Here is a 26880-nt window from a genome sequence, read left to right as displayed (position 1 = left end):
ACTACATAAGAAAAGCTTTGTCTAAGATCTTAAGCGAAGTTAATTTTAACCATCTTCCCTTATCCATCAAAATATAAATATGTCACTGCCCTCGAGGCCTGTACAAAAAATCCAATAAAAGTCTATCTACAAAAGAAGCAGCTCCTCCCAAACCCCAGTCCGGTCCAGAGTTGCCTCCGGGCACAACACAGCGATGGAAAACCAGGCAGAGGGTCTCCATCTCAGGCTAGAATTCCTGGGAGACCTCCTGGAGCGACGGCTGCTGCTGGTGGTTAAGCACAAAAGAGGCCCTTCAACTTTAAGTGGGAACTGTTTTGGGCTTTTCCAATGCGCCCCCCTCGAGGAACCTCAAGTCCCTTAATAAAGACATATAGGTCCACTCAGCCTTGGCCTTCAGGCTGCCCTATTACTGCAGTAATCCGGTAAGAAATTAACCCAGGGCAAGAGGTAATCAAGTTTAATTAGAATTTGTTGCATGTTTCCAAGTTCTACCAGAAGTGGGAAGTAACACAATACTCAACTCAGTACTACTCAGAACATTTGGAGCGCAGGACTAAAGTGAAATCTGTATAATCTGCTCGTATCTTTAAAGAGATAAAGGCAAGAGACGTACAACTTTATTTATCCTTCCAGGGTAATTTAATCTGAGCGGCATCAGATGATAAAAATCAGTTTGTCAAAGGAGTCACCCAACAATCCTGGTGGAGACATATTTGCTGCGGTTCTGAGTAAAAAAGCACAAAGAAATCTAACTATTTATCTTTGTATTTTAAATCTATGTCAAGAGATAATTCAGCTATAAAGAAAAGGAAATGTTTTAGTTGTTTTTAATGTTACAATGGTTTATATAGTAGTAGTTAGTTTATTCAGACACACACAGAAAAATAAATAAAACATTGTCACAGTCACATACATAGAATTTGTTCATTGTGACTGAAAGGCATTGGCTGAAGCTAAACTTATTTATGCCTAATTCCACATATAAAGAATAATATACAATATACAATACAGAAGAAATACATTTGTTTTTATATTCTTACAGTTACCTCTGGATTTATATATATTCATCATAGGTGTTATTTTTAATCAACATATTATTATTATTACTATTTTGTTTTCTTATTACATCATTCATATTATGTAGTAGACAAAGTTTATACTATGTTCTTTAATGTTCAGTTCAGTTGTCATAGTAACAGTTATACTATTGCTCTATATTTTTCTAGAATTTTTTATTTATACATTTTCATAAATACTTTGATGTGCAGCTTTTTAATTCATTGTCCAAACAGTTCCATAAATTAACGTCTGTAACTGAGATGCACATAGATTTTTTTGTAGTTCTTGCCATAGTTTTTTGGAAGATGCCAGTTCCCCTCAGATTATAGCGACTCTGGGTCTGAACAGCTCCTGGACACAGTGTGAAGCCTGTGGTTATGGGACTTATACATAACAACTGTATTAAACTCAACCAGATCGTTTAGTTTTAGTGTTTTTAGTTTAATAAAGAGTGGGTTAGTGGATGCATAATATTCTAATTATATCTTAAGTTTTAATCCTATAGATAAGTATTACAGTTGTCGTTCACTATATCACGGTTCATCTTTCGTGGTCTCGCTGTTTCACAGATTTTTTAGTGCAATTTTACATGTTTTTTTTTTTTTACAGTGTATGAACGTGCACTGTGTTGTGCGTCCTGATTGGCTGTTGGACTGTAGACCATTGTCCATCAGTCTCCTCCGTGCCGTGTCTCCTGTCCAGTACAGAATGTGTTCAGACAAATTTACAAAAACGTTGGATCGCAGTGTGACTCTGAAGTGCTGTACGTTTGCGATTTGTTTTCTCCCCGACAAAACCCACAATGTCGATGAAACGTTCTGCACCGACAAAGACGCCTACGAAGGTTTGAACTTTGAGAGAGTTTAAACGAGAGAGAAATGTGAGAAAATGTTAACGCCTGTGTGAGAAAAGTGTATAAAGTGTGTGGTGAGGGGTTTTACAGCAAAAACATAGAGAATAATGTCAAAAATAAAGCTGATACTTCGCCGATTTTGCATGTTGTGGGTTATTTTTAGAACGTGGCCTCCACTGTACTTTAGTTTTCAGAAAATTACTCATTTAAGTATTGGTAACGGCAAAATATAAATAATAGTAGTAGTAGCAGCAGTAGATTAAGAGTATCCTAAGTGTCGCTTCCACACATTGGTTTCAGTTTCCTTTTCGGTGCCATTTTTTGGTTATTTTGACGATTCAAACCGTACAATGTTTAGTTTTGAACTGTGGATCACTATGTCTATGTTTCCACCGCTCTTAAACCGACGGATGTTAAATGTTTTGTTCTTTTAGCTCAGACATCCGCCCCTATCTCTTCTGTGATTCCAGTTTCAGTCTCTCGCTCGGGGTCACACTGTTTATAGTCGACTCTTTTCACTCTTTCACGTGACGCACTGATAAAGTCCCCTATACAGTGTAAATATAGCTATCAGACTAGTCTAAACAAAATACTGGATATTTTAAGAGTTCTAATCACAGAGCTGCCTTGAAAGGACAGACCACCTCAGGCTCAACTCAGTGATTCAGAAACACACAGAAGACGTTACACGCTTCGTTCACTCTTGGTCCATTTACTTTGCCGTGATTTTAGATGAATTTATAATCGCCATCTGCTCCGGTGACTGATTATGATGCTGCTGTTAATGGGAAATACTACAGACATTAGGAGTAACAAAAGCAGCTTGACATTTAAACAAGGAAAATCAAGATTAATTGATGCATTCTTTCCTTTATTTCCAGATGGCGGACGAAAAGTAGAGTTCTGAACTACAAATGTGCGCCTGGTTACGAGTGTTTTTGTTATAAATGAACAGTAGAACCAATTTGGGACTAGATCCACTCAGAAATTATGTTTTGTTTTGTTTCATTCACACACAAACCCTGCGTAATTAGGCTGAGTTCTTTTCTCAGACTGAAAACACTCTGTTCCACCTTGTGATGTCATCGTGTGGTGATACAGGAAGTGCTTCAATGTGTTTTTAAACTCCATACAACTTCGCTAGAATAATTTGGATGATTTCAGCCCCAGGAATTGCCAATCTGTATTGAAATAAACGTAAAAGCTAGCTGCTAACTTGAAAACTACCACAACGTGACATCACAAGGTGGAACGGAGCATTTTGAGCAAACGTGTGTGTGTGTGTTTTTGAGGAGGTAACAACATTATAACACGGTTTAAATCTCACATTAATCCATTTTGTGCCATATAGGACAGGTTAAAGGGGATTCTAAACATGAGTCTTTTCTTTTTTCCAGGTGACTTGGTTTCCCGAGCGATGCACCACATGCAGAGGCTGAGCTCCGTCCGTGCGGGGCAGAGTCCGTCCCGTCACGCCCGCCCTCAGCAGCCCGTGTCCTGGTCGCCGGACGCCCTCCACACCCTCTACTACTTCCTGCGCTGCCCACAAATGGAGTCCATGGAGAATCCCAACTTGGATCCCCCACGAATGGCGCTCAGCAAAGAGAGGTGGGAGTCACGCTCGGCCAGATGCACCGAACAGATCTAATCTCTGACAAAACATAAACGTTCTATAAAGAGATACGAGCGAGATTCATGCAGCTTTATTTTACAACTCCAGGGGAAGTTTATCTGAGCTGCACCAGACGATAAAAATCAGTTTGTCAAAGCGGTCACACAACAAACCTGGGGAAGCCATATTTGGTGGTTCTGTTCATCTTTATATTTTTAATCCAGATTTAATTTTGTATCTAAGAAAAGTACCCATTTTAGTTTGTTCTTCTTTTTTAATGTTACAATGACTCAGTGGTGGAAGAAGTACTCAATTTAGTTGTAAAAGTACAGATCCCAGGACAAAAAAAACACTCAAAAGTAAAAGTATCACTTGAAAAAATCTACTTACGTGAAATTATCAAAGTACCTGTTTAAAAATGTACTTGACGACTAAAAACTTTAAGTATTTTGCACAGTTTGAGCTTTTATAAGGCTTCAAACGTAGTGATTTTGATAAAGATTTGTGCTGAAACAATTGAAGTAGAAACAAGTGCATCAAAAGTGTTTTTTTGAGCTGTTTTTAAATGTATTTTTTTTGTTTGCTCAAACTATGAAAGTGTTAAAAATAAACCCTTTCGCCTTTTTGGCAGGTCTCAAACAATGATAAAAAAAAAAAGGTTTTACTCTTCAGTCCAGTTCAAAAAGGTAGTGGAGTAGAAAGTACAGATACTGCTCTCAAATGTAAAGTAAACTGATACTGAACATTTTTACTTAAGTGCATTACTTTACTACTTTATATTAACTCTTTACCAAACTAGACGACAGGTAGAGCAAGTAGGAAAGTAAATTAAATAATGCGTCTTAACATCCAGTATCAATTTTACTCAATACACAAATTCTTCCACTTTCTTCCCCACGTTTGAATAAATCCAGAACGCCATTATCCCTCATGAATAGTAATGTGACACTTCCTGGTTTGCATGTTGATAAGACTCATTTAAGACGCTCTGAAACTGTTGATTTAAGAGGTGCCAAATGACTCTAAGCCTTTTGTTCTTCCCCAAACATATGAAAGCAGTGAAACAGTGCTAAGTTACACGCTTTTACCCTTGATAGACCCGATAGAAACGATTACCAGTCGAGTTAACTCTCCATATTTGGGGAAAAGTACTCCCAGACTCCCTGCACATCTGTGTTTGGGTCTGCAAAGTAAAGCATTCGGCCGTGCTTTTTTTCGACAAAGTTCATGTTAAAATGTCATTGGAAAGTGCTTGCATATGTTCAAAGGTTAATTACGCTTTTCAACTGATGTACGCGGGCCCGTCTCAAGGTAACACTCAGGGACATAAATACGTAGCGGTGGCTGGATTCTGAAAAGCGCATGTGTTAGCGATTGCAAGGATAAGATCAGGGTTTTTGAAAGATAATTGTCAATGGAAGGAAGGAAGGTAATCTGCCCGTTCCTCCTTCTCCTCGGATGACTCTTACGCAAGGACAGATAGTTCTACAGACAAAAAGGTTTACTGAAATAGTGTAGAGATACATATAGAGCATAATTTACACTTTACACTTCATCCGATCTACATAATTCAGTTGTATAAACGCAAACTTCACTTAAAACAGACCTATTATAATCTATGACACCCGTGGATCATTATGTTGTAATTTGCATGTTTTAAATCGTAATATTCATCTAAAACGACTTAATAATGCGTCAACGTCTGTGTTAGAAAACTGCGGCGCCCCCCTATGGAAAGCTGCAGCAGTGTTAGTTTTCATTTGTACCAAAACAACTGCATGACGCCGCTGAATCCTATGTGTATCACCTATTTAAAAAAATTAAATCGAAGGACAAAGTAAGTGGGTGTGTGTTGGTAGCGCTGGAAACGGGGATTAATTGGCAATATGGCGTCTTGAAAATAAACGATTAAAAGTCGCTCAGACATGCACAAATCAATCCAAAAACAACTTCGAGAGGGTTCATAAGAAGGAGAAACGACTATAACATGGTTGAAAGTTCTAAAAAAGTCAATATAGGTGTATATATTAGAATCTAGTGGTGCAATACTGTCTTTTAATCACTTTCGAAATATATTTTTGTTTGCTCGAGCTATGGACGAGTTAAAAATAAACCCTCTCAAACAACTTTTCAGTTCAGTAAAAAAAATGCAATGGAGTAAAAAGTACAAATACAAGCTCTTTGATATGGTGAGGTAAAATTAAGAAGTATCCACTTTAAAATCTACTTAAGTACAGATACTTTTTACTCAGGTACAGTACTACTTTGTTCCAACACTCATCATAAACTACACCAAACAAAGTGTCCTGTGGGTCTAGGTTTGAAAATGTGTTTCCCAGAGCTTTTCATATTCCTCCCATTCTGTCAGTGTTTTATACGGACTGTATATCACGACTTTTATTCCCAAGATGAAATGCTTTGCCGCCTGTCAACATCTGTAACATATAGACTTTTATAGAAGCGGCTGCTATTCGGAGTCGACTTTCTACTGTTATGTGCAGGTAGTCGACTCAAACTGTGCGAAACCTGGGAGTGATTACAATCTGTGGGTCCTGGTAATGATGCAGGCGTGTTACTGCAGCAGGACGCCTTTGCATCTTGGCACGCGCTCGCTCTCTTTCTCTTTCTCCATCTCTCTCTCTCTCTCTGCCTCCACCTCCCTCTGTCTGTCTTTCTCTCTCCCTGCCTCCCTTTCTGTCGCTGCCTTTCTCCTTTTCTCTTTCTTTCTCTTCATCTTTCTCTCTCTGTCTCTTTGCCTTTCTCTCCACCTTTCTCTCTCCACTTTTCTCTCTTTCTCTCCCTGCCTCCCTCTCTCTCTTTCTGCCTTTCTCTCTCCTTCTCTCCCTCCACCTCTCTATCGCTGCCTTTCTCTCTTTCTTTCTCTTCATCTTTCTTTTCATGTCTCCCTCTCCCTCATCTCCCTCTCTTTTTCTCTTCCTCTCTCTCTGTTTCCCTACCTCCCTATCTCTCTCTCTCCCTCTGTCCAGCTCTCTCTGTCAATGCCTCCCCCTCTCTCTCTCTCCTTCTCTCCCTTCACCTCTGCCTCCCTCAATTTTACTGCCTTTCTTTCTATCCATCTCTCCCTCCCTCCATCTCCCTCTCTCTTTTTCTCTCCCTACATCTCTCTCTCTCTCTCTCTGCCTCCCTGTCTCTGTCTCTCCTCCGTCCATCTCTCTCTTCCCCCCTTCCTCCACTAAAACCTTATAAACTCTCTGGTGGAAACCCCAAACCACCAGAAACTGTGTGGCCCAGATCATCAAACATTTTAGTGAAGTTTAAATTCTTTTGGTAGACGCCCCTTTTTTTAAGACGCCGTGTTACGCGTCGGCGATTAGCGAGCGATGATCGTACTGCGGGATTACACGACATAGATATTTGTACATTAACATGACAGTGGTGCTTTTTAAATCAAGATTATTCTTCTCTGACCGGACCACGTCAAAGCAAATACTCAAAAGCAAATTCAGGCGTGTCCAAACTAGGGCCCAGGGTCCAACTGCGGCCCACAGCCTCATTTTTATTGGCCCTTTGGACTTCTCCTGAACTGGCCCAACTGGTCACAGGTTGGAATTTTTACAGCAAATTTAACTAATTCTACAGCTGTAACTTTAATAACATCACACTGCACTGCGATACAACCCTTAAATCCATGTTTTAAGCTTCATTAAAGACACGTCGGCGCTGTCAAAACTTTGTAAAGTGCGCCAATAAACTGCTCTGTAGCTCTTCGCTTCGAATATATTTCAAGATTTGGCTCTTAGTAATAAAGTTTGGACCCTCCTGAACAAATTGAATGTATTTCCCTGCAAAAACGTCAAATTATATACAATCTATCAGCTCTACTTCTATAAATGTTAACGCTATTGTACTAAAAAAAAAAAAAGAAATTACTAGTTCTACACGCTCACAATCGCCTCTGATGTTTACAACAATCGGAAATCATAATAAACTGAATATATACTATGAAATCTGAGTATCTCCTTGGGAAAAATAGTAGCATTTGTGTCTTTCCAGCCGACCAGCTCCATCCCTCCCTGAGTACGACTAATGGACAGATGTGTTTTCATGATAAGAGATGACTGGTAGTAGTAACCGTAACCAAAAGTTCATCAGATACAAGTATTTTTCCTTCTTAATGCCAGTAATCTGACGCCGCATCAGCAGTTAACCCTGACCTGTACCCTCTCATTATGTCCGCCGTTTTAAAACCTGACTGAAGCCTGTTCAAAAGCGGGTCGTATATTAGCTTTTGGGATATAACGCGGAAAAAAAGACGGATAGGGCCGTGTAAACGCTGTGATGTGTGTGTTTTTTTAAAGTTTGGACAGGTTAAAGTTCGTGCGCACCTGGCCTGGGTTTGTGTTGGAGTTATTTTACGATGCGCCAGGTGTTCTAGAAAGAGGTAGAATAAATCAGAGCTAGCGTGTACGATTGCGTAGGCGTTCCCACAGCGTAGCCTAGCGTGTTGGTCAGCGGGCTAGCCAGACGACGTATCCAATTACAGCGTTAACAGGCATCTGGGCTTTGATGTCACGCCGTCCTCGAGTTTGGGTTTCAAGCTGAGGGCCATAACCCGTAGGTAGGGGTCAGGGGCGTGGGGGTTTTGGGGTCGGCTCTTCACGTACGAAGATTAGAAGCGGGATGAATTGTGGGAAAGAGGCCAGAGCAGCACAGACGTGGAGCAGATACGCTTCATGTGTGTTAGCGGTTGTGGGTCACTGGTGGAGGTCTGGACGCAGTTGCAGCGCGTGCTGGAAACAGTTGAGACATGCGCCCCCTACTGCTGCGTTATCAGTAAAACCAACTTCTTAGTTTTAAAAGCAAGTTTTACCTGTTAACAATCGTGGTTAGTGTTGTTTTCTTACATTCTCTATATATATTTTTTACACCCTGCTCTATATTTAACCTTAGACCAATCCCTCCGCAGAGTTATCTCATGGTAATACAGTGGTCCCTCGTTTATCGCGGGGGTTACGTTCTAAAAATAACCCCGAAATAGGAGAAATCCGCAAGTATCAGCTTTATTTTTTACAATTATTCTCTATGTTTTTGTCTGTAAAACCCCTCACCACACAGTTTATACACTTTTCTCACACAGGCGTTAACATTTTCTCACATTTCTCTCTTGTTTAAACTCTCTCAAAGTTCAAACCTTCGTCGGCGTCTTTGTCAGTGCGGAACGTTTCATCGACATTGTGGGTTTTGTCGGGGAGAAAACAAATCGCAAACGTACAGCACTTCAGAGTCACACTGAGATCCAACGTTTATGTAAATTTGTCTGAACACATTCTGTACTGGACAGGAGACACGGCACGGAGGAGACTGATGGACAATGGTCTACAGTCCAACAGCCAATCAGGACGCACGACACAATGGTCTACAGTCCAACAGCCAATCAGGACGCACGACACAACGGTCTACAGTCCAACAGCCAATCAGGACGCACGACACAATGGTCTACAGTCCCTAAGACCAAAATGACGAGTCTGACAGCAGCAGTTAGAGAGAGAGAGGACACAAAAACAAAAACAAAAAATTTAAAAAAAAAATAAAAAAAATAAACTCAAAATAACCAAAAACAACCAAAAAAAAACCCCCCTCAAAATAACAAAAAAAAAAGTAAAAAAAAAAAAGAAAAAAAAAAAGTCAAAATAGCAAAAAAAAAAACAAAAACAAAATTGACACTGATGGACAATGGTCTACAGTCCAACAGCCAATCAGGACATCATCATCATTTACTGTAAAAAAGCAGCAACTATTACATAATTAATGTAATAGTGAGGCCAGGAAAGGTGAACCGTGGTATAGTGAGGGACAACTGTATTCTTTGTCAAAACTATATCAGAATTTGCTTCTCTTCTCTACGCTAATAAGGTTGGATGTTAGAACAGAAGATCATGATGGAAAACTGTGCGCTCTGTTCCATGTTTAATGTTGACAGAAAATGTAGACGACAAACTTTTCATATTGTATTTTCCGACAAACTTTTCATATTGTGAATGGATTGGATGGAACGGAAAATACGTTTTATCTGTTGTCCCTCAGTTTTCCAGATCTGATTCACAGCAAAAGAGAAATTCGACCAGTTGACAGATTTAATTTCTCTTTTGCCCATTCAAGTTTTCATAAGCAAAAATAAATCCTTCGTTTAAAGTTTATTTTAATGGAAGGTCATCTTATTAAACCACTAATATAAATAATTTAATAAGCAAGAACACAAATCAGCCAACTTTATATCAGATTTTAGCTGCAAAACTTTCCCCAAATTCTCCATTGAAATGAATTCCCGGATTCCTGCTTAACCGGAAGTGCCACCGCAAAGAAAGCGCTGTTTTGTCGCATTTACGGCAAAAGTGGGCGTGGCAGAATACGGCCAATACTCCTTATAAGAACAACGCTAGAATTCGAGCCTGCGTTGACCTTAGACATAACACTCACTGCTCCTCATTCAAACACGTCTTTCCTGTCGCTCACACACAGCCCCTCGACTGTCACAACACACACCCCCATCCATCCCCCGTCCACCCCCATCCACCAGCCTGACCTGTTTACACCAGTCCACCTGTCTCCAGTCGTTTTCCAGTCGCTCTACCCCCCTGGAACGCACTTATCAGCCCCATTTAAACATCCATTCCTCCGCTTTAATTAGCTCTTGTTGCTTGTTAGCTTTGACTCTTGACAGAACGGTCGTCCTCTTGACTGACACCTGCTGATAAAGATAATAAGATAAAAAAGCAGAGTAGTACTTTAAGGTCAACAGGTTTAGAAATATATATATATAGTCCTCACAAGCACAATTATATTTGTAACAAGATATCTGTGGTTAATGCGTTTAAATAGACCAACGTATTTTTTATTTTTTGTCTAATTATACATGTACTTGTATTAAAAGTTGAACAAAAAACACCATGACACCACTGAGACGCCATAAGGAAAATCTGTGCTTTTATTTTGAAGGTCCTATATTACACAAACTTGACGGTTGTAAGCTTTAAGTCATGTTATAATGCTGTTACCGCCTCAAAAACAAACCTGGAGTTGCATTTTGTTTCATTCACACGTTTAAGTGACCATTTATTATTAGTCTGTCTACATTTCCAAAGCTCAAAACGCTCTGTTCCACCTTGTGATGTCATCAAGTGGTAGTTTTCAAGTTAACAGCTCCTTTTTACCTTTAGTTCTGTACAGATTTGCTACTTTAACCTTCTACGGCCTGGCACAATACTTTTTTTTTTTCTCTCTAATGTCCTCATATGTGACACCAGGACCTTGTAAACTGTCACTGAAAGATGATAGAAGAGTTTAACACTTTATAGTTTAGATTTAAGATGGACTTTGTTAAAGGCTCATGTCAGCAGCTCTTCAAATGAGACAAAAGAAACACAATTGTTTCATGTTGTTTGTACATCAGGAAAAATGTTTCTGTGTTCAGGGATTTAGTTTTTGCAAATAATTATTCAAACGTGATTTTATATTATTCTATCAAAATCCTTAAAAGGTAGAACTAATGTCCTCATATGTGGACATCATGTTTTTACACTCATCAGGCCCCAAACAGCCCAAGAGAAATGAATAAAGTCATGCAAGAGCTCGGGTTTAGAGCTGAAATGATCCAAATGATACTAGTGAAGGTGTGTGGAGTTTAAAAACACAGCGGAGCACTTCCTGTATCACCACCTGATGACATCACAAGGTGCAACAGAGTGTTTTCAGTAAAAAAAAAAAAAAAAACTCAGCCTAAATCTGCAAGGTTTGTGTGTTAAACATGTGCGAATGAAACAAAAAAACACAAATCTGGGTGCGTTTGTGACGAGGAAACAACATTTTAACATAGATACCAACAGAAAATAGTGTAACATCGGGCTCTTTAACCAGCGAATTGCAGCATTTGCTTAGCTTTGCATTAAAAAGCATTTGATAAAAATGTTTTCACCCCCCGTAGGAACAGTAATAAGGCACTTTGAAGCCCCATGAGGTGAATACACAGCACTGCAGGACCCCCCCTTCTTCAACTGTCTGCAATCTACATGTCTTTGCTTTCACCTCTATTCATATTCATAAGATACATTAAAGCGATCGTATATCCTTGAAACAAAGGTGGACCGTGCCTTAAACTTAAACATCCCAGCAGGAGAACGGAGAAAGCTCAGTGTAGGAACAAACATTAAACACCCCACCCCCCTGAAACCCCAATCAAAGGCAAACAACAGGAACGTGGCATTGTTCACAGCGCCATTCTATGCACATATGGTCAAAGATAGGCGCGTGCCGGGGAGACGCTGGCCCGCAGTCAGACGGCAGTATCAGCGGAGGGATTAGGAAGAAGAGGCTCTACGGGAGAACAATAGGCAGACAGAGGGAAGAGGTGAGCACACGAAACACACTTTAAAAAGACTGGAGGATTTCTGTAAACTCGCTTAGTCCTGATAAACGGTTTCTAGTCTCACGCCTCGGTTGAAAAATACGGGTCGAAAACGCAACGCCTACAGCTGAAGTGACGATAAAAGTAGTTTGAATCTTACAGATAGTTGTAGTTGCAGATTTAAAAGGTTCATATTACGCAAAATTGATGCTTTGTTTAATTGGTACCTCATCAAAAAAGACCTGGAGTTGTGTTTTGTTTCGTTCACACATGTTTGAGTAACACTTTATTAATAGTCTGTAACATTTCCAAAGCTCAAAATGCGATGTTCCACCTTGTAATGTCATGAAGTGGTAGTTAACAGCCATCTTTTACGTTTAGTTCAGTAGCGATTGGCAATTCGAGGGCTGAAATGATCCAAATGATTCTAGAAATGAAGGTGTGTGGAGTTTAAAAACACAGTGGAGCACTTCCTGTATCACCACATGATGACATCACCAGGTGGAACAGAGTGTTTTCAGTTTGAGAGAAGAACTTAAAGCCTAAATATGCAGGATTTGTGTGTTAAACATGTGCGAATGAAACAACAAAACACAACTCCAGGTCTGTTTGTGACGAGGAAACAACATAACGCAGATCAGAAAGTACAGACCTTTAAGTACAAAGTATGACGAGAGAAACAACATCACTTCAATCTGGCGAATGTTTTCTTCTTTTTCAACAGAATAAGAAACTTAAACAAAACATTGAATTTATGTCTTAAATTAAAAACAGGGGTGAGATTTAACAAGTTTTCTTCTTCTTCCCACTCCTTTTTGAGCTTTATAAGGATTAATTTGTGAAATGTACTTTAAGTGAACACGATACATACGCTCGAAATAAATACATAAAAAAAATCTGGTGAATTAAAATCTTGTGATGTCATCGTGTGGTAAAACAGGAAGTGCTCCACTGTGTTTTTAAACTCCACACACCTTCATTTCTACAATCATTTGGATCATTTCACTCCTGGAATTGCCACTTATCTCGACTGAACTAAAGGTAAAAAGTTGCTGTTAACTTGAAAACGAACCACTCCATGACATCACAAGGTGGAACAGAGCGTTTTGAGCTTGGGAAGATGAAGAATAAACGTGTGAATGAAACAAAACACAACTCCAGGTCTGTTTTTGATGAGGTAACGACATTATAACATGATTTAAAGCTCACGAGAGTCAATTTTGTGTAATTATCCACAGTCGCATATGAACCAACACCGAAATAGTCATTTTTCTTTACATTGTCAAACCTACGGCAGAAAAAGAGCGTTTCATCCTTCCTGTAAATGCCCCTCCTTGTGTTCATGTACAGCGTGAGTGAAGTGAATGGAGTGACGTGCGTAAAAGTGACACGTCTGTGATAAGCAGAGTGTAGCTGTGCAGAGCCGCACTGTGACTAAGTCTGAGTAAAGGTCAGAAAAAGAATATCCAGGTGTACACAAGTCAGAGTGAGTTTCGTTCAGTGAATAAGAGGGTTTGAAGGTTGGGACTGCGGTTACGACGCAGTATCACAGTAACAGGGAAGTCTTGGCCTGCTAATATAAAAGGACCTGCAAATGTTCACACCTACATCTGAAAGTCTTTATTTTACGCTGGGGCATGGGTTTGTTTTGGGTTTTTTCCATTTAACAATAGAAGGGATCATTAAAGAGGAATCAGAAAGTAAAAAAAAAAACAAAAAAACTACTTAACTTTGCTTCCTGTGTCCTTAATAAATATATTTTGCTTTACTTTTGGGTCACGGGACATGTTCACAATAGAAACTTTGCTTTTGCTACACGAGCGCGCCCCTTTGAATAGTAAAAAGTTCTACTCAGAAGTAATTTTTTCGAGCTAAAATGTGTCTATAATTTGAAACTAATCACTATTTTCCTTCACGTGTGACGGACGACCTGCCAAATATAATGTTTAAGTGAAGTTTTCTATTAAACGTTTAAAGAGGCAGCTGTAAATGTTCATAAAGCTTAAAACTAGTGGTTGAAAAAGTACAGAAAGGTAAAAGATGCACCGTGTAACCTTTCCTCAGGGGTCAGCCATCTACTTGCTTGGCCTGGAATGTTCCACAGTATGGCATTAAAGCTTTCTCCATGGAGACAAGCAATTAAATGTCACTTAGACCTAGTTAGACGTCAGATCTGTGGAGAGGCGACCCCATTCACAGAAAGAATGCATGTTTTTCTCAAGTATTTTAGCAATAAAAACACATTATTTATTTATTTTTTATCTATTTATTCATCCTTTTATTTATTTATTTTATTTAATAGATGCTGGAATTATAAGTTTAATTCCATATTAGGGAACATTCCAGGTAATAACAACTCAACGGACTCAATCTGGTAGCGGATCTTCCACCAGAAAAGTTGCATATTGTTCCTTTTAAATTGTACGTGGGCGACAGGTGGTGGAAAAGTTTATATAAAATACGACCATTGTCTTAACAGCAAAATAAATTGATAGAAAACAAAGTACTTTCTCTACATTAGGGATGGGACAATAGACAAAAATATCATTTATCGTCACAATCGTTCATGGGACATTTTGTATAATCAAGATAATCGCCTTTATATCACCTGAATGTGCAAAAAAAAAAAAAAAAAAAAGACTTATCCACAGGGGAGTCGACAGAGGGGGGCAAAGGGGTGTGTTGTCTTGTTTTACAGGGGGGCCATGTGAAGTTTATTGCCCCGGGCCCCCAAATTTCAGGTGACGGCCCTGCTCATCCATAATATTCTCTGCTAAAGTTACAATTATTAATATCCGTAACAACTTAAATCGTGATATAATTGTTAATCGCAATTATTTTGGCCATAATAATTTCAATATCGTCCCAGGCTTACTCCACATTTACCATTTCAGTGTGAGAAAAGAGCAACTTCACCACTGTTTTTCCATTAGGACTTTTTTAAACAAGCTCCAAAAACAATGTTCACTCTCTTATAATGAATTGCTGTCGGTTGCAGGCCGTTCCTCTTGCTGCCCCCGCTGATGGAGTGGATCCGCGTGGCCATCGTTCACGCCGAGCACCGGAAAAGCCTGTTGGTGGACAGCGATGACGTGAGGCAGACGGCCAGACTGCTGCTTCCCGGACTGGACTGCGAGCCAAGACAACTCAAGTAAATACAACGCGACCTCTTTCATATGTTCGACGCTGAATCCACGGACCACAGAGCGCGTTTTTCACTTTGACTGACCGCTGCTGTCTAACTCGCCGCTCTGGTCTTACATCAGCGTGGACGAAACGTGTTACGGCAGCGGAGCGTAAACGAGTGAAATAGATTCTTAACGAAAACTGACAGCCAACGCAAATCAACCTTTCCATAGTTAGTGCATAATAACGTCTTACAAAGCCAATCAAAAGAGAAAATGTCACGTTCCAACACTGTTCCTAACACATGCAAAGTAAAAGTACTGTAGTTACGTGTACAGGATACTCTACTTTTACTTTACTACATGTGAAAACGGGTATCTATACGTTCTACTCCATTGCATTTTGGATCTGGACTGAAAAGTAAAAGTATTTTCTTATTACTGTTTGAGATTTGCTGAAAAGTCTGAGGGTTTATTTTTAACACGTTCATAGTTTGAGCAAAAAAACAATCGATTTACTTCACAAAATTCAGCACAAATCTGTCAAAATCACTACATTTGGGGCTTTATAAGACTCAAAATCTTACTCTTTAAGTACATTTTTAAGGTACTTGAGTATTCTTTTCACTCCTGTATCTGTTCGTTTACTTACGTAGCAAAACTGAGCACTTCTTCCACCACTAATTATGAATAAACTTGCTTATTTTTCTTTCTCTCCTGTCTCCTTCAGGCCGGAGTGTTGTTTCAGCTCCTTCAAGCGTTTGGATTCAAAAGCCGCCACAGATAAGTTCCATCTTGACCTTGGTTTCCGGATGCTCAACTGCGGGCGGACTGATCTGATCGGTCACGCTATCAATCTGCTGGGGCCTGATGGAGTGAACAGCATGGACGACCAGGTACTGTTCAGTTTGAAACCAAGATAAAGGCTGGATACTCCATACTGGTTCCCACGTGTTTGTTTTAAGGCCTGGGTTTTCTTTTTCACTACAAACGGTTCTTAAACGGTCCATATTACGCTGTTTCCTCATCACAAACAGACCTGGAGTTGTGTTTTGTTTCATTCACACATGTTTAGATGCTCCGTTCCACCTTGTGATGTCATCATGTGGTAATACAGGAAGTGTTTTTAAGCTCCATACACTTTCACTGGAATCATTTGGGTGATTTCAGCCAACTAAAGGTAAAATTTAGCTTTAGTTAACTTGAAAACTACTGCTTCATGACATCACGAGGTGGAACAGAGCATTTTGAGCTTTGGAGATGTTACAGACTAATAATAAAGTGTGACTCAAACATGATTGTGATTGAAACAAAACACTACTCCAGGTCTGTTTTTGATGCGTTAACAAGATTCTAACATGGCTTAATTAAGAAGAGGGTCCAATTCTGGGCTCCTAAGACTCATTTGTCTCCCCCTGATGAGGAGTGTCGTCTAATTTAGCTGCGTTTTAACCATACATTTCTGTCAATTTTACTGCTATATGGACAAACGCTGCTGGTTACCCAACCCAAAAATCCTCCAGCTAAAGTTATCCTCATCAATCCGAGCTCAAAATCTGGATTTGGGTCCCCGGGCGCTGCACTGCACCCCCTGCTCTAGACAAGTTGACCCAGCGACACTGAAGTATGGGTCAAAAGCGAGAACAATTTTCTCTATAGGGTTAATAAAGTGTACGTTATCTGATATTTTTTTTCTCTATTGTGAATCTCATGTGTGTTCTTGTCACAGGGGATGACTCCGTTAATGTACGCTTGTGCCGCTGGAGATGAAGCTCTGGTGCAGATGTTGCTTGATGCCGGTGCTAACCCTGACGTCCCTGTAAGTCAAACCATTATTCATGTGTTTTCATATATTATATAAAATTTGACTCTTGTGAGGTTTAAGCCTTGTTCTAATGCTGTTAACCTCCTCAAAAACATACAGGAGTTGTGTTTTTTTTCATTCACACATGTTAATAAAGGATTACTCAACGCCCCAAAATGCTCTGTTCCACCTTGCGGTAGTTTTCACGTCAACAGCTCCTTTTACCTTTAGTTCAGTAGAGATTGACAACTCCAGGAGCTGAAATGATCCAAATGACTCTAGTTACAGAGTTTAAAGACGCAGCAGAGCACTTCCTGTATTACCACATGACATCACAAAGCGGAGTGTTTTCTGTTTGAGAGAAGAACTCAGCCAAAATATGCTTGGTTTTGTGTGTTAAACGTGTGTGAATGAAACAAAAAAACACAACTCCAGGTCTGTTTGTGATGAGGAAACAACATTACAACAGATCAGAATGGACTTTTTCCCATTCAAAACATGTAATAGTTTTAAATTGGTCATTGGTCACCATCATTTCTCATCATTCTGACACCCAAAGATTGACTTATTTTAATTTACATATAATTTTACATGTCTAATTCCGTGTTTTCCTTTGTGCAGGTTCCTCCATGTTCACCCAAACACCCCTGTGTGCACCCAGACAGTCGGCACTGGGCGGCTCTCACTTTCGCAGTACTACACGGCCACATCTCCGTCGTACAGGTTGGAATCCAAAACACACTCAAAAGCTTTTGTCCGACAGCTGTATTCCACAATGGATATAGCTGTCGTTACTAATCCTGGACTGTATAACTGAACGCGATGTTGAAAAGTGAAGTGACAAATGTGGGTTCGCGGGGTCGGGTCTTGAATGAGTTACACCGTCACTCGGGGTAACAGATGTGGTTTGTCTTCTCAGCTTTTGTTAGACGCCGGGGCCAACGTGGAGGGGGCAGCAGTGAGGAACGGACAAGAGAACATGGCGGAGACTCCACTACAATTAGCCTCGGCAGCAGGTGGGCGCTAACACGGCGTAGTTTACGACAATCACTCCACATGTCGTCTTTACAGTTTGACTTTTTTACATGTTCTTACTGTGGAACTACATTTTGGGGGTCAATATTTATCGTTGGGGACTTTTTCTTTGCAGTACTAGGAAAATTTTGGTTATTTTTCTGTATTTTTCTATAGACACGAACTACTTAAGTTTTGCAATCTGTTATTTATTCATTGCAGTTTGTTTTTTTAAATTTATTTCTGTTTTATTTCAACAGTATAATTTATCGTCTTTATTACAAAAACAATACATCGCAGTTCAAAATTTGTAATCGTGACAGGAATGCTAGTATTTTTTACACAACCAAATATTTAAAAGAGAAAGTACAAACTATTTAAGATGAGGTAGAACGTACCGTGGAACTGCTATTTATTTAAAAACGTGGCTATTTCCGTAAAAAGTGCACTCTCTAACCTTCCTTTTAGAGGGCCCCGCTGCCTGACTGTTTCCCTGGAATGTTCCAAAGTATGGCATTAAACATATCAATCATATCTTGCTTTTATTCAAATACAAACGTTTTACTGATCAAAAATACCTTGAATATCACACATTCCCATCGTGAGCATGGTCGCCATCCCACAGATCTAACCTGTAACTTAGCGTTGTAGCATGGCTTGTCTCCGTGGAGATAGGTTAAGTTAAAAAGTATTCTGTGGAGCATTTCAGGCAGAGCAATAACATCTCCATGGAGACAACCACTGGACAGATTCTCCACCAGAAAAGTAACAAAGTGCGGCTTTATTTAATAGAAACGTTAATTTGGTTTTATACAGTTAAAAATTTGGGGGAAAAAAAACCCTGCTTCCCCAAAATGTAAGAAGCCAAACTGCAGAATACATATGAATCTACAGTTTTTTTTAAAATTATTTATTTATTTTTACATTTATTTATTTTTACATTTATTTATTTATTTTTACATTTATTTATTTTTACATTTATTTATTTTTACATTTATTTATTTTTACATTTATTTATTTATTTTTACATTTATTTATTTTTACATTTATTTATTTATTTTTACATTTATTTATTTATTTTTACATTTATTTATTTATTTTTACATGTATTTATTTTTTTACATTTATTCATTTTTACATGTATTTATTTTTACATTTATTTATTTATTTTTTACATTTATTTATTTATTTTTTTTCATAAGAGTTTGAAAGCCATTCTATTTTATTTGACCTGCTCTTAAATTGATTTTTATTCAAGGAAACTACGAGATGGTGAGCTTACTTCTTGCCCGAGGCGCTGATCCTTTGTCCAAGACTCATGATGGAAACGCTCTTACATCATCTCTGTTTGAAGACATGAACTGCTTCAGTCACGCCGCGGCACACGGACACAGGTACAGCGTCTGCGAAACGGCGTTCTGACGAGAGAAAAGACACACACACATAACCACAGTTTTCAGGTTTTTACTTGGTTTTGTGGGATTGTACTTGTGGTAAATATTTATCATAGTTTTACATCAGTTCAGTGGCAGTTTGTGGGGAAAAAAAAGGTCAGAAGAAAAGTTCAAAATTACAGGAAGTAGAGCTGCTTAGTTATTAAACACCTCTACCTGTCAACGTGTAAAATTCCATCCAAAATAGAAGAACAAGTTACAAGCAACAAAAGCATAACTATTGTGGAATCTGGACAGTCCATTTGCCGTCTTTTCCCTCGTCTTTTTGCAGTTTTTAACATTATTTGCTCGGTAATAGATGTGGAATCATCTCATAAATCTATAATAAGAACTGGATAAGACATTCCTCGTCTGTCATGGGACGAGATCGACAGGTAGGTACTGCAGCTCCCGGGAACTTGAGCCAAAAAGTAATTCTCACATAGAACTTGATGCATTTTTGGTGAATCTAAACCTCATTGTTCGGCTGACAGGGCGTCCACTGCGTTCACAAAGGTTGGATTTTGTTGGGAAAACATTTAACCCTCTGGTGCACATCGGTCACTGCAGTGGACAGCTACAAAAACATAACTTTCTCTTTAATGCATCGGTTTATGTGGTGGAACTGCATATCAGCCTCTGGAGTGCTCTCTGCTGCCACACTCCATTGAGGTTAATTCAGTGGTCAGTTGGTGTAACTGCAAGTAAATTTCCTCTGGTTTTCTTATTCAGGCCTAAACTTTGCACCTAAACAGTGTTGAAATTTCCCCTAAAAATTGTTGAAATGTTTTTCAAAGCATAAAAAGAAACATGTGTTTGTATATTTACAGTATTTACAATAGAACACAAGTTAATTCATTTTTACAGGCAGTTCACAATGTTGTTTCACGTCCTGAGAAGAATAAAAACACTTCAGGAAAAAAAATCTTGACCAAGGCTTTCATAATTCATGCATCAGAGGGTTAAACATTTGAAATCCTTAAAGAGCCTAAACGTTAGTTTTGTAAGATTTGTCCTAGCCCCGCTCTGAGTCCACGCTAGGTCAGCTCTGATTGGTCAGAACTGGTCACGTGGTGCATGATTTTGTCGTCACATGGTCAGAGGCGCGAGCTCGTGTTGAGGAAGTAACGCGTAAGAGAAAATTATTATGAGCACAGGCCACTGAAAACAATCGGACGCCATCTTGGGTTCACCTTACAGATTTTTATTGTACTTCCTGGAATTATCTCTAGTTATGTCATATTTTCTGCTCATAAATTTGACCAAGAGAAAACAAAAAAAAAGAAAAAAACTAAGCAAGATCTTGTAACATCTTAAAAATAATCAAATATAACTACGTTCTCGTGAAACCCGTAGTCCAACCTCTCAAAACGCACTTTAAACGTCAGAAATAGTGCCACGTATCAGCAATCTGTCGTGCACCTCCTGCGTGAGCTTTGGGGACGAACACATCTCTTTAATTATGTGCTGAAAAAGGGAATTTGCTCAGGATGGCCTTCTATATCGGGCCCATCTGTCAGAGGGCACCAACTGCTCGCTTTAACCTCTCCACCTGTTTACTGTTCCGACGTGTGAAGACGGCACAGACTCAACACTGCGCATTCCTCTAGCGCAGACAGATTGTGCAACCAGAGAAATGCTTTCACACGTGTATATATATTTATTTTTTAATTCATTTTCGTTCTTCTTTCCTTCCCGTTTTTTCATTTTTACAGAAACGTGCTAAGGAAGCTCCTGACTCAACCGCAGCAGGTCAAAGAGGACGTCCTGTCTCTGGAGGAGATTCTCGCCGAGGGGGTGGAGGAGGTCGGGATGTGCCCCTTTCTGCCCCTGTCCCCCCTGCAGACCCCCCCCTCCTCTGGACCCGGCCCGCTGCCAGAGGTCGGCGTGCCCAAGCTCTGCAAGGCCCGAATGAAGGCGCTGCAAGAGGCCAGCTACTACAGCGCCGAGCACGGGTACCTGGATGTCACCATGGAGCTGCGAGCTATGGGTACAAAGAGGATTTATAACTTAAAGGTTCACTGTGTAACTTTTCTGGTGGAGCAGGGAAGTCAAACTCAAATTTACACTGAGACAAAATTAAAAACTAAGACAAATTCACGGGCCAAACTCAGTATTTATTAAAAAATTGGCTGCACCTGATGTGTAATGTTAAGCTTTTTCATTTGGAATAACTCGAGCTTGATATTACAAACATCTGAGAATTTAAATATGAAATAAAACACATCAGTAGTATTAATTTCTTATTTAAATTAAAAAAAAAAAATATTACTTGGCTGGCTTGTGTAGCAAATAAAAAAAATAAAATAAATTATGTCTGTCTCTCTGTAGCAATTAATTTAGCCGAGGTGACCAGTAGCTCGGTCGCTAATGAGTGTCGACAGAAAACAAGCCGCACTTCCTGGTCTCGACTGCAGCGTACGAGCAAAGCATTCTGGGATTTGTAGTATTAGTGATGCGTGTGCTATATTCACCAGCTCTAATGGCAAGGCAAAGCAAGTTTGTATAGCACAATTCGTACACAAGGTAATTAAAAATGCTTTACAGAATAAAAATAGACAATAAAATCACACAAATCAAAACATAAATAATCACAATTAAACATCATAAAATTACCGTTAAAACAGAAGAGTGCAGAATAAAAACCTTTCAGTCGTATTCACAGCTAAAAAGAACTGTTTTGAGCCTGGATTACAAACATTGCACATCTCACCGGCCAAATATAATTACACAGCGGGCCAGATTTCGCCCCCAGGCCTGCGTTTGACATGTGTGGTAGAGGGTCTGTTGTCTGCTTGTTTCCATAGAGACTTTTACTGGGATGTTCCACAGTATAGCAAAAAAAAACAACATATCTATAAGCATATGAGCCCAAACCTTAACCGAGACCCTTAACACACGTTTAATGGAATAACTAAGTAAAAAATGCTCAAAAATCCCCATGGAAAGCACCCGCAACAGAGAAGTTACATCATGCACCTTTTTTGCGATACAAGACATTCATATTTTCTTGTATATTTCTAACAAAATAAATCCTTTTGACAGGGGTGCCATGGAAACTGCATGTGTGGCTGGAGTCTCTGCGCTGTGCCCAGCAGCAGTCGCGCGCCGGGGTCACTCTGTCCCTTCTCCGAGAGTTTACCACAATCAAAGAGGAGGATTACTGTGAGGAGCTGGTCACTGTGGGCCTGCCCCTCATGTTCAACATCTTACGCACCACCAAAGTAAGCTCCATCCAACACCAGTGGCTTTACAATTATACAGATCAGCATGTGTTATTAATGAAATCTACTTTTTTTTTTTTTGCAGAATGATGCGATTATCCAACAGTTGGCTTCTATCTTTAGTCACTGCTACGGCCCTGCTCCTCTCCCGTCTATCCCTGAAATGAAGGCAACGCTCTCGGCGCAGCTAGGTATTACAGAAACACTCATTTAAACTAGATCTATTCTGCAAAATTGACTTTTCAGAGCTTTTACTCGTGTTACAGTTGTTTCCTTCTCATTTACTCTGTCAAAGTTGTATTTAAGGTGATTCGTGCATGTTTGAGCATCTTTAATTAATATTTTTAAGACGTGATGTTGCGATTAATCCCCGTTTTCACCGCCACTGGTACACGCCCCCTTTGACATATTTATTTCATTGGTCAATTTTATTTTCTTAATCGATGATACATGTAGAATTTGGCAGTTTCGCATATTTTTTTTGGTGCAAATGAAATAAAAATCCACTTCATGCTAGTGCGATGTGCCGTTAGCCATAGAAGCGGCCTGTGAAGTATCAGCTTTATTTATTACAATTATTCTATATGTTCATTTATACATGTTTATTTCTACAGGGAGAGCGCTCAGATTCTCTTTTTCATGGGCGATTTGTTCAAAATACAAACAAAAAACAAACAAATATGTATGTAAGTCAATTTAAAACATTATAAACAGGTTCAAGTGTCAGTATAAAAGTTTACTAAATTACGTTAAAGGGCCCAAAGTGTACGATTTAACTTGTTTGTGAACTATACAGTGGTCCCTCGTTTATTGCGGGGGTCACGTTCTAAAAATAACCAACAATAGGCGAAAACTGCGAAGTATCAGCTTTATTTTTTACAATTATTCTATATTTTTGCAGCTGTAAAACCCCTCACCACACACTTTATACACGTTTCTCAGACAGGAATTTATATTTTTTCAACATTTCTCTCTTGTTTAATTGATTAATAGTGGCTTAGGCATGTTTCCCAGTTCCTCTGACCGTGCGTCTTCGTCCTGGCGCCGCTTCGCTGTAGTGTCGATCGAACATTTATGCAAATTTGGCAAGAGACCACAGTGTTGTGATTTAACATGTGCAAATTATAACATGATGATCTACAGGCGTCATAAATCATAACTATAAAGCAGAAATAAGCACAAAATGTCTTCTTTAAAACTTACTACTGTCACTAACGGTCACTGTTTTTCTTCCCAAACAGATCCACTTTTCCTGAACAACCCAGACATGTCCGACGTGACGTTTATCGTTGAAGGGAAACCATTTTACGGCCACAAAGTCCTTTTAATCACAGCCTCTGAAAGGTACAAAGTGAGAAGTACAAACAGCTTTAGTAGTGCTATATTCTTGTGCTGAGCTCGTATAAACCATCGTGTGTTTCTTCGTTCAGATTCAGGTCTCTGCTTGCACCGACGAGCTCCGATGGAAGTCCCAGTAAAGAAATAAATATCGCTGACGTCAAGTACAACACGTTCCAGGTAAGGCTTTTATTTCCAAAAACACACATTTCCTTTGGGTCTGCGCGGACGAGGTGTCGCTGGAACGACTTATTGCATTAGACAGAACGCTGCCTGTTCATAATTCTGTCCAGCTGCTTGACAAACCTGTTTCTAATGAACTTTGACCTTTTCACAGATGATGATGTCATACTTGTACTGCGGAGGAACAGAATCTCTCAAAACCAATGTTCCTGACTTGTTGGAGGTAATGAAAAGCACGTTCTGTTTTCCTATTTTTAGTTGAATCTCTAGGCGTGTCCAGCGATCTTTTATAAACTTTATTTTGTTTTTTCCCCGCTTAGTTGCTTTCAGCTGCTTGTCTGTTCAAGTTGGGGACACTACAAAGACATTGTGAAGTGATTTGCTCAAAACACATTCATCTGGATAATGCAGTCAACATCTACAAAACTGCTAAAGTAAGTTTGAAATGGGAATTTTACTGTCCATTCTCTCCCGTAATGTGGTGTTTTGCTTTCATCTGTTCCTAAAATCTAACTTGTGAATGCAAAATAGAGGGATAAATTATACACAGAGCTCGTAGTTGCAGCAGTTTAAACAGTAAAAGTGTTGTCATACATCTTTATGTGTCATGTGTGAATTAGGTAAGACTTGGCCCTTGTTTCGAGGACGGCTGCTTGGAAATAGTTATTACCTCAACTTCTGCTGTCAATCAAACTAACATGTACGATTAAATGTCACAAAACCTCACAACTGTCAAACTAAGGAAAACTACGGAAGCTTCTTGGTAAAATCTGGTTTGTTTTAGTAAAATAAGTAGTTTAACCTGTCCAGTTGTGGAAGATAATGAAGTACAAGTACCGGTAGTAATTAAGTAGTAGTAGTAATTTTTAGGTATCTGTGCTTTACTTTTTACTTTTACTTCACTACATTTGAGAGCAGTATCTGTACTTTTTACTTCACTACATTTTTTAACTGCACTGATAAGTAAAAATTACTTTTTATATGATTTGAGGGGTTATTTCTACCATGTTTGTGACTAAAGTTTTCGAGTTCTAGCTTCAGATTTGAACAAATAAAAATAAATACACAAAATTCATAAGAAAAATTAAGAAATTGATTTGTAATGTTACTGTTGACCCAAATATGTCTCATTTTTAATCAATATCACTACTTTTAACACTTTAACCAATTAACGACACTCATGTGAAATACTTTTTACTCTAAAGGTACATTTTTAAATCAGTACTTAAACGCTTTTACTTAAGTCAGTTTTTTCTTGTGATACTTTTACTTCTACTTGAGTAACTGTTTATCTCTCTATCTTTACTTTTACTTAAGTAACAAAACTTAAGCAACAAAGTACAAGTAGCCAAGTACTGTACTTAACTAGAATGTTTAGGTATCTGAGCTTTACTTAAGTACATTTTACAGTGGATACTTTTTACTTTTACTTCACTACATTTGAGAGCAGTATCTGTACTTTCTTCTCCACTATTTTTGAACCGGACTGAAAAGTAAAAAGTACTTTTCATTTGACTTGAGGTGTGGAAACATCTTGACTAAAGTTTCTGAGTTCAAGCAAAGCAAAATAAATGCACAAAATGTTGACCAAAAACATGTATAATTTTGAATCAGTATCACTAAATTTAAGAGTAAAAAGTGTTACTTTGTTAAACTGTTAAAGTACATTTTTTAACAGAAACTTAAATGCTTTTACTACTTCGATTTTGTCATTTGGTACTTTTACTTGAGTAGTTTTTTGCTCCGGTGTCTGTAATTGTGACAAAATTGAGTTGTATTTCAAAATCTTAAATCTTAGCATCAATATTTTAACCGAACGATTACCTGGTACCGTGCACTTTACCTATAAATGTGTTTTTTATGGCTGTACATTCAAACTTGCACAACATTTACCTTCTCCCTCTTCTTCATTCCAGGCCCACGGTTTATCGGAGCTGAGTTCTTTCTGCGAGGGCTTCTTCTTACAACAGATGCCCGCCATGTTGGAGAAAGACGGCTTCAAGAGTCTGCTCCTGGGACCTCGACAGCCGAACAACTCCTCTTCCTCTCAGGCCCAGACCCACAGAGCCGACTGTCCCCTGGAAGAAATGGAGAGCACCTTAGCTCAGCGACTTCACCTGCTTTACGTCACCTCCAGAGTGTGAGGGGGGATTATCTTAAAATATCGTGTTGTTTCTTTAACGTGGGACTGTTCAGGTTGCACAAAAACCACGGACTGTTTTGTATCGACGCGTTTCAGAGGATAAAGAGGACACGGACAAGTCGGACAGGGAAGATGTACAGTATGAACCTGGTTTGAACTGATGGAAGCTGCAAGGAACTGTAATGCGCTTCTGCCCTCTACTGGACAAAACACATACTTGCGCTGGAAAACGAGAAGAAACGGACACAGAAATCATTGCTCTGGACTGGAGAACTGTCTATAGATGTAACTAATGAAGCTATGGAGCCATGCTGGACTTTTGGCTGTGACGTAATGAACCTAATGAAGCTGATTTTGGGAGGACCCTGGACTGAAAGTGTATTTATGTACGTCTCTGTTTGTATTTGAATAAGTATTACAGTACATTCAAAACAAAACACGGACATTTTATATTTAAAGAGAGGAAATGTGAGAATATTTAACAGGGACGTCCCTTTTTATTTTGTTTTTATGCTAAGCTAAATAATATCTTTTAAAATGTGGTCAAAGAGTTGCTTTTGTGTCGTTGCCAGGTTGTTCTTTTGTAAAGCTTTTCAGAGATTGTATTCAGTGTTTTCTACAATATAACAGTCGCTCACTTTCATTTGATATTGGACTACTAACTGCCAGTAATGCTCCACAAGCCTGTAATAAACCTGGTAAACACACCTCGTTGTTGTTCTTTACTGTA

General features: G+C 39.1%; 1 protein-coding gene across 1 annotated transcript in view; it reads left to right on the top strand.

The window, feature by feature from the left end:
* abtb2b (ankyrin repeat and BTB (POZ) domain containing 2b) overlaps positions 1 to 26880 on the top strand; it is an 89970-nt gene extending 63090 nt beyond the window's left edge. The window contains exons 3-17 of the mRNA XM_033968035.2: positions 3310 to 3520; positions 14885 to 15037; positions 15742 to 15907; positions 16741 to 16830; positions 17437 to 17538; positions 17735 to 17831; positions 19088 to 19223; positions 20978 to 21252; positions 22308 to 22486; positions 22572 to 22677; positions 23728 to 23830; positions 23917 to 24004; positions 24162 to 24230; positions 24328 to 24441; positions 25924 to 26880. Coding sequence (XP_033823926.1) covers positions 3310 to 3520; positions 14885 to 15037; positions 15742 to 15907; positions 16741 to 16830; positions 17437 to 17538; positions 17735 to 17831; positions 19088 to 19223; positions 20978 to 21252; positions 22308 to 22486; positions 22572 to 22677; positions 23728 to 23830; positions 23917 to 24004; positions 24162 to 24230; positions 24328 to 24441; positions 25924 to 26151 — 2117 coding nt within the window. The 3' untranslated portion in view covers positions 26152 to 26880. The remainder of the gene's footprint in view (positions 1 to 3309; positions 3521 to 14884; positions 15038 to 15741; positions 15908 to 16740; positions 16831 to 17436; positions 17539 to 17734; positions 17832 to 19087; positions 19224 to 20977; positions 21253 to 22307; positions 22487 to 22571; positions 22678 to 23727; positions 23831 to 23916; positions 24005 to 24161; positions 24231 to 24327; positions 24442 to 25923) is intronic.

The sequence above is a fragment of the Periophthalmus magnuspinnatus genome, chromosome 6, assembly GCF_009829125.3.
Source record: "Periophthalmus magnuspinnatus isolate fPerMag1 chromosome 6, fPerMag1.2.pri, whole genome shotgun sequence".
NCBI lineage: Eukaryota > Metazoa > Chordata > Actinopteri > Gobiiformes > Gobiidae > Periophthalmus > Periophthalmus magnuspinnatus.
Note: the sequence above shows the minus strand (reverse complement) of the source record. Positions and strands in the feature narration are given on the sequence as shown.